The 9,958-nt window shown below is 39.9% G+C and overlaps 1 protein-coding gene and 2 long non-coding RNA genes across 3 annotated transcripts; 2 read left to right on the top strand and 1 right to left on the bottom strand.

Annotated features, from left to right (window-relative positions):
* Positions 1 to 39: 39 nt before the first annotated feature.
* On the bottom strand, positions 40 to 3,511 carry LOC115203438 (claudin-4-like). The gene is made up of 3 exons (XM_029768127.1): positions 3,357 to 3,511; positions 1,776 to 1,908; positions 40 to 1,579 (listed from the first exon to the last, which is right to left on the bottom strand). Exons 2-3 carry the CDS (start codon positions 1,905 to 1,907, stop codon positions 1,079 to 1,081), a joined length of 633 nt encoding a protein of 210 aa, XP_029623987.1. The 5' UTR covers position 1,908; positions 3,357 to 3,511; the 3' UTR covers positions 40 to 1,078.
* On the top strand, positions 2,141 to 3,082 carry LOC115203455 (uncharacterized). The gene is made up of 2 exons (XR_003880168.1): positions 2,141 to 2,369; positions 2,762 to 3,082. It is a non-coding gene; the product is annotated as an uncharacterized LOC115203455 (long non-coding RNA).
* Positions 3,512 to 3,538: 27 nt separating the features above from the next.
* Positions 3,539 to 4,923, top strand: LOC115203447 (uncharacterized). Its single transcript, XR_003880165.1, has 2 exons — positions 3,539 to 4,418; positions 4,451 to 4,923. It is a non-coding gene; the product is annotated as an uncharacterized LOC115203447 (long non-coding RNA).
* Positions 4,924 to 9,958: the final 5,035 nt, after the last annotated feature.

The raw sequence follows: 9,958 nt of genomic DNA, 5'->3' as shown, positions 1-9,958 counted from the left end.
CCTGAAGGAGATGACAATCATTTGTATTGCAACAGAATAAAATAAAAACATGTATTTATTATTTGATACACAAAAGTAAAAGACAAGCTGATATACATAAGTAAAAAAGTTGTGGATGTAAATGATATATACAGTCATTTGACTATACCTGTATTTTGAAATGCATGACCACTGAGTCACTCACCTTGCTCTCTGTTGTTCATTCATGGCATTATAGAAGCATGTCACCCAGCATTAAAAAACTAAACGAGATAACACATTACAACAAGGATGTCAAACTCATTCTGCCCCGGGGGCTGCATTTGGTCTTCAACGAGGTCCGGAAATCCACACTGAAAATTGGTTATATTTCCTCGCTGTCAAAATTTGTAAAATAATTTCCTCTATCCATCGTTTTTGGAATTTCCGATGCTCCTTGACTGTCTAACCTTCATGTAGGTGATTATTAGCGAGCTGGACACAGTTAAGAAACTGAATGAATATAGGTACATCATCATCTCTACACAGTTTTGATTTATAGTATATTGAGTTAGTTCCCCCCCCCCCCAAAAAGAAACATATATTTGTATTTTAAATTGAACCACCATATGGGACCCTTGGATTAACTACAACTAAACCAGTCTTAGTATTTTGAAATATTCAATATTTACAACCATTATTTCCACTAATAATGTCCCTTCTTTACCCTCAAGATTAAACCCCTCCCCTTTCTTGTTTCCATTCTGTCCTACCCATTTCCTTTCCATCAAACTATCTCTCTACACACATACAAACATACAGAGGTGTAGTACATCAAACTATCTCTCTACACACATACAAACATACAGAGGTGTAGTACATCAAACTATCTCTCTACACACATACAAACATACAGAGGTGTAGTACATCAAACTATCTCTCTACACACATACAAACATACAGAGGTGTAGTACATCAAACTATCTCTCTACACACATACAAACATACAGAGGTGTAGTACATCAAACTATCTCTCTACACACATACAAACATGCAGAGGTGTAGTACATCAAACTATCTCTCTACACACATACAAACATGCAGAGGTGTAGTACATGCACTAGACGTAGTTCTTGTTGGCGGGGGCTGAAGCACTGTTGCCGTAGTACTTGGCGGTTCCTCCCGAGCTGCCAGATTTGGCTCTGCTGAAGCACATGAGCAGGCCTCCAGCCAGAATCAGCAGCACCCCAGCAGCCCAGCCAATAAAGATACAGGTTCCCAGCTCCATCTTCTGAGCCACAAGGGGGTTGTAGAAGTTGCTGATGACGTTGTTGGCGGACCAGCTGACAGGGATGATGAGGAGGAGGCCAGACACCAACAGGGCGATCCCGGCCACAAGGCTGATCTTGGGCTTGATGTCCTCATTCTCCACGCAGGTGGTGAAGTCTGCGCCGGCGAACAAGATAAGGATGGCCAGGGAGGTGACCATGCAGCTGATGATGGTCATGGCGCGGGCCGCCTGCAGGTCAGATGGCAGGACCAGCATGGACTCATAGCTCTTACACTGCTGCTGGCCCGTACTCTGCACCACACAGCTCATCCACAGGCCCTCTTCAGTTTCCTACACACAGAGACAAATAGTTACAGTAATACACACGCCATTCATTCATTACAGCTTATTTGACTTCAGCATATTGCATTCATTCTACGTTTTCCGAGTTAGTAGAGTCATTTGAGCCAATATAATGTTAGAAAGTATTTAGGGGTTTAAAATGTAAACCACATAGGGCTAATAAATCACTTGATCTGCTCAGTACCTGTGCCGTTACGATGTTCTGTCCTGTAAATGATGACACTTTCCACCTAGGGATGGCACAGCACACAATGCCCCCGATCAGGCCCAGGACCCCAAGGGCCACACATACAATCTGTACCCCAGCAGATCCCATCCTGGAAGAGAGAGAGGGGAGGGATACAAAACAGTTCACATTCTGGTATTAAAGGAAGTGTGGTTGCTTTAAATGTAGATATAGAATTACATGGTCATTTCTGTGATCATCACACAGCAGAGTACCCCACAAACACCTACACACACATACTTACACACACTGACTCATTCCCTATGACAGGCCTGCACAAGTCAGGATTGTGTAGCTCAGAGGTGCATTTAAAAACAAAGTCTCAGGAAGCACAGCCCTGGGACAGAGTCGTGTTGTGACAGGCCCAGTCTACCTCAGCCTGCTGCTGCTGCAGCTCAGTGGCATGCTGCCACTCCTAGTCTCACTGAGACTTCAACATCTCCTCACCTGGATCCACTCAATCTCACCTAGCCCTGCCAAAAAGTCCAGCAAATGTCATCCCTTTACAACTTTACTAAATCAAGCCAAAAGAGCTTTTCTTCCACCCCAACAGTAAGTAGCCTTACAAAATGTCACACCTTTATTTTCTCCACTGGATCATATTATTTATTCCATCTAAGCTATTTATTTATTTATTTACCCAGGTAAGTCAGTTTAGAACAAATGCTTTGTCACAATGACGGCCTTGGAACAACTGCCTTGTTCAGGGGCAAAACGACAGATTTTTACCTTGTCAGCTTGGCGGTTCGATCTAGAAACCTTTCGGTTGCTGGCCCAACACTCTAGCCACTAGGTTACCTGCTGCCCATTGATGGTATGCTACTCTCATTGAATTAAGAAAACATGCAATAGTGCTTACTTGGACCCTTCTCCTTATATTCAACTGGACAAGACCAGGCAGACTAGTAAAACAAAGACATAAATGTGTCTTCTCTTCTCACAAGGACCCATAGAGGTGAGGGTAAGAGGAAGAGGAGGAGGTCGAGAGGATGGGGTGAGTGGTAAGATCAAAATTACTAATAGTAATTGTTGCTACTTATAGATCCTGGTGAATCACTGAATCCTGAGCATAACATGAAGGCGTTATGTTTGGTTCGTCAATGGAATAGAGTATGAATACATTTCTTATACCATATTGAAAAAAGTAGCGTATTTTGGATTAACCATAGAGTGTTTCACAACAGATTCATGTCAAAAGTAAAAGTTTGGGTGGAAATGTTCCTCAGAACTTATTCTCTTTTAATTAATAGAGACCAAAAAAAAAAGTTTATTTGTTTGTACTTTGCATATGGCCTGAATCATACATACCTTAGCCTTTTTGAATTAAGTGACATTCATGAAAATATAAGGATGTTACATGCATGTGTCTGCCCCTTAAACATACCATCAATATTCATTTATTTAAACTTGATTGGATAGGTTACTCCGCTAAGAGTTATAACAAATTAAAATGCAGTTATAATGCTCCATGGAGCTGGTATGTTTCATATTTGAAATAGCACAAAATCAGAGATACAAGTAGAAAAGTTTAACAAATACCTTTTGATGTGTCCTCTTGTCTTAATTGGAAATTTGAAAAGTAAAGTTCTTTGTCAAGGGTTTTCCTTCTCTTTAAAAAGGAAATTCTACTCTCTTAATTCAGGTGTTGATCTGTGTAAAGCGGCGGTCTGTTATGTAGCTGGTGGGATGTAAAGGGTTTTGTAGTGGACTGTGAGGTGTAGGGTGGGGCTGGGAAGAACAGGAGAGAGAGGTGGGATGTATCTCACAACCAGACTGGACTTGTCTCATGCCTCTCTTTCCCACTCTTTTTACAGCTTTCATTTGTGTTTCCAGTGTTGACATTCCAGGTTTAGTCACAACTTTTTAGCAGCGTTGGGGAAGCTACTCTGAAAATAGTTTACCAAGCTACGAATTACTTCACACTGGAAGAAGTTAAGCTACATTAGAGCTACCCTTAAGACAAATATAGTTTACTTAACTAAAGTTACTTTGAAAAACGAGTTCATTACATCCAAACTACTTTGTGAAAAATTATCATACGTAAATCTGAAATGTCATAGACTATAAAATTGCAACAGAACAGAACACTTTATGTTACCAGAATGTATAACGCTACCTTTATGCCGCCCAAAGCTAAAGAAGGTGGGAGTAATGGAGAGGACAGTGTTTCGCTATCGCAAGTGCGTGATCTTGTCATCAAACAATTGTTACAGCAACAGGAAAATAGCTTCAAGAGATTTGTCCAAATATTGGTGGACTCAGCTAACAAAAGAATGGATGATCTGACCAGAGAGGTCCAAGACCTTAAGAACAGTTTGCAGTTCTCCCAGGGAGAGGTGGATGTCCTGAAAGAGACTTGCAGCAAGTTGACAACTAACTCTAAGTCTATGCGAGATGACATCAGCACTGTCTGTGAATCATTATTACAAATAACTGGGAAAAAAGACTAGAAGGACAATCCAGGAGGAATAACATTGTTGCAGATGGCATACCAGAGTCTCCACATCGGACCTGGATATAGTCTGAGGAGAAAGTGAGCAATTTCTTTACTGAAAAGCTACAGATGGATCATAGGAAGATTGTGGTGGAGCGCACCCATGGGTCTGGGAACCTGTAACCAGCTCAGGGGACAGGTCTGGGAACCTGTAACCAGCTCAGGGGACAGGTCTGGGAACCTGTAACCAGCTCAGGGGACAGGTCTGGGAACCTGTAACCAGCTCAGGGGACAGACCCAGGCCAATAGTGATCAAGTTCCTAAGGTTCAAGGACAAGATGGCTGTTCTGGAGAGAGACAAAAACTTGAGAGGAATCATCTTCCTCAATGAGGGACTTCTCTGAAGCTCTGTGCCAGAGGTGGAAAGAACTTATCCCAGCTATGAAAGCTGCCAGAGAGCATGGGGACATTGCTTATACCGCCTACGACAAGCTCATTGTCCACCCTCCCTTCCTAAATCCTGGGAGGAGAGAGAGAGCCAAGCTTCTGGGTCAGTAGCTTCAGCCCAACATCACACACACACACAGCAGCTGACACAAGTGCCTGATTGACTGACTCTATTAGCTAAACAATGTTTTTATTTAATTTTTTCTTCTCCATATATCTATCTCCGAAAAGCTACCAAGGAAAAGGCTAAGAACAGCCCATATTAATATACAGTGCCTTCAGAAAGTATTCACATCGCTTGACTTTTGTGTTACAGCCTGAACCCCAAAATGTGAAAATATGTTTTTCAATTATTTATTTTTTTACAAACGAATTAAAAATGAAAATCTGAAATGTCTTGAGTCAATAACTATTCTGCCCCTTTGTTATGGCAACCCTAAATAAGTTCAGAAGTAAACATTTGCTTAAGAAGTCACGTAATACGTTGCATGGACTCACTCTGTGTGCAATAATTGTGTTTAACATGATTTTTGAATGACTACCTCATCACTGTCTCCCCCACATACAATTGTCTGTAACATCCCTCAGTCTAGCAGTAAATTTCAAACACAGATTCAACCACAAAGACCAGGGAGGTTTTCCGATGCTTCGCAAAGAAGGGCACCTATTGGTATATGGGTAAAAAAAAACAAAAAAAACAGACATTGAATATCCTTTTGAGCATAGTGAAGTTATTAATTAGACTTTGGATGGTTTATCAATACACCCAGTCACTACAAAAATACAGGTGTCCTTCCTCACTCAGTAGCCGGAGAGGAAGGAAACCGCTCAGGGATTTCACCATGAGGCCAATGGTGACTTTAAAACAGTTACAGAGTTTAATGGCAGTGATAAGAGAAAATTGGGGATGTATCAACCACATTGTAGTTACTCCAAAATACTAACCTAATTGATGGAGTGAAAAGAAGGAAGCCTGTACTGAATAAAAAATATTCCTAAACATGCATCCTGTTTGCAACAAGGCATTAAAGTAATACTGCAAAAAAATGGCAAAGCAATTAACTTTTTTCCCTGAATACAAAGTGTTATGTTTGGAGCAAATCAAATATAACACATTACTGAGTACCACATATTTCTCTATTTTATTTTCAATACATTTTCTACATTTTCTAAAAACATGTTTTCACTTTGTTATTGTGGAGTATTGTGTGTAAAAGAAATCTCTTGAATCCATTTTAAATTCAGGCTCCAACACAGCCAAATGTGGAATAAGTCAAGGGGTATTAATACTTTCTGAAGGCACTCTATGTAGCCTTAGAAATAAGGTTAATGAAATCAATAACTTGCTAACATCGGATAACATTCATATACTGGCCATCTCTGAAACTCACTTACAGTACATGATTTATTTGATGAAACAGCAGTAGCAATACAAGGATGTAACATCTACAGAAAGACAGGAATGCCTATAGGGGAGGTGTTGCTGTATATTTTCAGACCCATATTCCTGTCAAACTTAGAGAGTTTTGTGGAAGTGTTGTGGTTGCAAGTTCCCCTACCTCATCTAAACCCTTTTCTTGTGGGATGCTACTTTTCGCCACAAAGTGCTAACACTCAGTATTTGGATCATATGTGTGCAATGCTCGATATTGTGTGTGATATTAACAGAGGTCTATTTTCTCTCAAAAGGAAGCTTCTACCTGTGACTAATGCCTGTAATACGACCCAGGTTATCACTCAACCAACTACAGTGCATACAAATAGTGTTGGATCTGTTACATCGACTTGTATTGATCATCTCTTCACTAATACTGCAGAGCTTTGCTCCAGAGCAATATCAGTTCCCATTGGCTGTAGTGACCATAACACTGACCACATTTATATGCGCAGAGTATTCCGGATAGTAGCTCATATCATAGGTCTTTATAGGTATAAGCCATTTACATGCCCCTCTGATATCCCTCTAATGAGTATCCCTGTATAATATTCCTCACCTAAGTTCATATGGGTTAAATGGAATTGTAACTGAAATATGGACACTGACTGTAGGCCTACAACCTCTCACATGTAGCATAATATAATATTAACTCCTGCAGAATTATGCATTTCTTGCAGTGAAATTATACAACAAATTCTAATTTTGTCTTGGGAACAGGAGTGGAGAAATATGATTTCTTTCTTTCAGGATCTCTTGAGAAAATGCAAATGCACATGTAATGTGTTATCTTTCACACTGTTATGCAAGCACACAGTATTTCAACCATTGACCCCTCCTGTCTCAGCCTCCAGTATTTTTGCTGCAGTAGTTTATGTGTCGGGGGGCTAGGGTCAGTCTGTTATATCTGGAGTATTTCTCCTGTCTTATCCGGTGTCCTGTGTGAATTTAATTATGCTCTCTCTAATTCTCTCTCTCTTTCTCTCTTTCTTTCTTTCTCTCTCTCGGAGGACCTGAGCCCTAGGACCATGCCTCAGGACTACCTGGCATGATGACTCCTTGCTGTCCCCAGTCCGCCTGGCCATGCTGCTGCTCCAGTTTCAACGGTTCTGCCTGCGGCTATGGAACCCTGACCTGTTCACCGGACGTGCTACCTTGAACCAGACCTGCTGTTTTCAACTCTCTAGACAGCAGGAGCGGTAGAGATACTCTCAATGATCGGCTATGAAAAGCCAACTGACATTTACTCTTGAGGTGCTGACTTGTTGCACCCTCGACAACTACTGTGATTATTATTATTTGACCGTGCTGGTCATTTATGAACATTTGAACATCTTGGCCATGTTCTGTTATAATCTCCACCCGGCACAGCCAGAAGAGGACCGGCCACCCCTCATAGCCTGGTTCCTCTCTAGGTTACTTCCTAGGTTTTGGCCTTTCTAGGGAGTTTTTCCTAGCCACCGTGCTTCTACACCTGTATTGCTTGCTGTTTGGAGTTTTAGGCTGGGTTTCTGTACAGCACTTTGAGATATCAGCTGAGGTAAGAAGGGCTATATAAACAAATTTGATTTGATTTGACAGAAAATATGCACCCAAGACGAACTGAAATCTTATCAGAAACATGTTTTGTCGTTTTCTCAGCTTTTCATTTCCTTAAAACTGGTCAAACATTTTGCACAGGACCAATCTTTCTATTGTTTTGGAGTTATTGCGTTTTGTCCCCGGTCCCTAAACAAAACAGACAACTTTACTGGTATTAACTACATTACTAATGCATTCATTCTATCGATGTAAGACATTATTCTGGTGAGCACTACTTTATTGAATTTTCTGGGGCAGCAAGTTATGACAGAAGAGAAGCTGCATGTATCAAACTATAGTTGATAAACAAATGGCCTACCAAATGTCGGAAATTATAATATGGCCAGTGGCGATTTTAGCACGTAAATCTTGGTGTGGCAAAAACAAAACAAAAGTTGTATTTATGCCAGTTAAGCCACAACACTAAACAATACATTAATTGCACTATACCACTGCTACACCTGGCTATCAGTTGAGCCTTGTCTGGCAGTGAAACAGTTCATTCAGCCTCATTTACTGCCTTTAAAAAAAACATAGCTGATATGGCTTTTATCTATAATTTCTCTTCATTATTTATCTTCATATGACAAGGATTAAAAAGGATTTGCCAGTAGATTGGTGACTTGATTCATGATGATGACTGCTAGCTAAGATTTTGAATGTATGATGTTGACATGATCATTCCAATCAAAGCTACTGTAGATATAACGTGATTTGACGTCATTTTATCTGTGGCCAATGACCTTGAGCCTTCTTGGATGGACACTTTTAATATAACTCTATGGCAGCACTCAAGGAGCTAGAATTTTAGAGCTCTGCCCTTAGCCTTGGCAGTGACGTCGTGTCCCGATGAATGACAGAACACTGAGCCAATCACGGCGCAACGCTCCGTATTTTCTGCTGGCTTGCCCCACCACAACAGAAAGCACTGAGCTAGGCTGAAACACCTGAATTTTGGAGCTTGCTTTAAAAATAAAAAAATAAAAAGAGACCTTGTTTGTATGCGGCTTTATTAACTCAATTTACATTTACACTCAATGATATATATATATTTTTTTATTGTTTGCAAACTGACACGTATTAAAATAACATACAAAACAGGCAAGCTTTTTTATTTACTTATATTTTGCAAAAAATGTGCCTTGAATGACAGGTCGCCGCTGAATATGGCCTACCAAATGTTGGAAATTATAAGCAGAAACTTACAGTAACTTGATTATAGTAGGCTAAATTATTAGGGTGGATAAAATTGCACAGGCAGCCTACTTTTTGAAGTGATTTGTTTAACAATCAGATGAAAACATAATGCATCACACAACACCCATGATATGCAAAACTGAACCTGCCCAAACCGCAAAAACAACAATAAATGGGATAGAATGTTAACATGTCACAGTATCCCGTTTTAGATCAGCATATCCCAGGTATCTACCCCGGGTTTCTTATAACCGGGAAACAAGCTTTTTCAGGTTATTGTTAACGGTGTATGATGTTTAAAAACAAAATACTTGAGTATCCCGAATAATAACGGGATATTGGTGTGAATGTAAACGTGGTCCCTGTGACAATAATAAGGAAAGCCAAAGTGCCAAAGGTTGGGCTTAAAGGAATTTGTAAGAGATCATACAAAAAAAATTATCAGCAATCTTTAGTTGAAATATGTATGAGGAAGTGAATCCAAATGCAGTATTTGTAAAGTTATTCATGTAATTTTTTTAAACATTTATTTTATACATTTTGTAGTCATTTAGCAGACACTCTTATCCAGAGCAACTTACAGTAGTGAATGCATACATTTCATTTCATACATTTTTTTTTTCTTCCTGTGCTGGCCCCCCGTGGGAATCGAACCCACAACCCTGGCGTTGCAAACACCATGCTCTACCAACTGAGCTACAGGGAAGGCTATGCCAATGTATGTATGTATGTATGTATGTATGTATGTATGTATGTATGTATGTATGTATGTATGTATGTATGTATGTATGTATGTATGTATGTATGTATGTATGTATGTATGTATGTATGCCAATTGAGAGGTGGCAAACAAGTCAGGCTGCTCAACTGACTGGTTGACACTGTAAATTGAAAAGGTTTGTGACAAAACATAACAAAAAGAAGAAATTATAATACCTAACCAAGATAAATGACATAAAACACAATGGAAAAAGACCTTGGAGTACCTTAAATGATATCATGGGCAGAAAACCCAATTCATCTCCATCGTTCATTGAAGTTGATAGG

The sequence above is a fragment of the Salmo trutta genome, chromosome 1, assembly GCF_901001165.1.
Source record: "Salmo trutta chromosome 1, fSalTru1.1, whole genome shotgun sequence".
Lineage (NCBI taxonomy): Eukaryota > Metazoa > Chordata > Actinopteri > Salmoniformes > Salmonidae > Salmo > Salmo trutta.
Note: the sequence above shows the minus strand (reverse complement) of the source record. Positions and strands in the feature narration are given on the sequence as shown.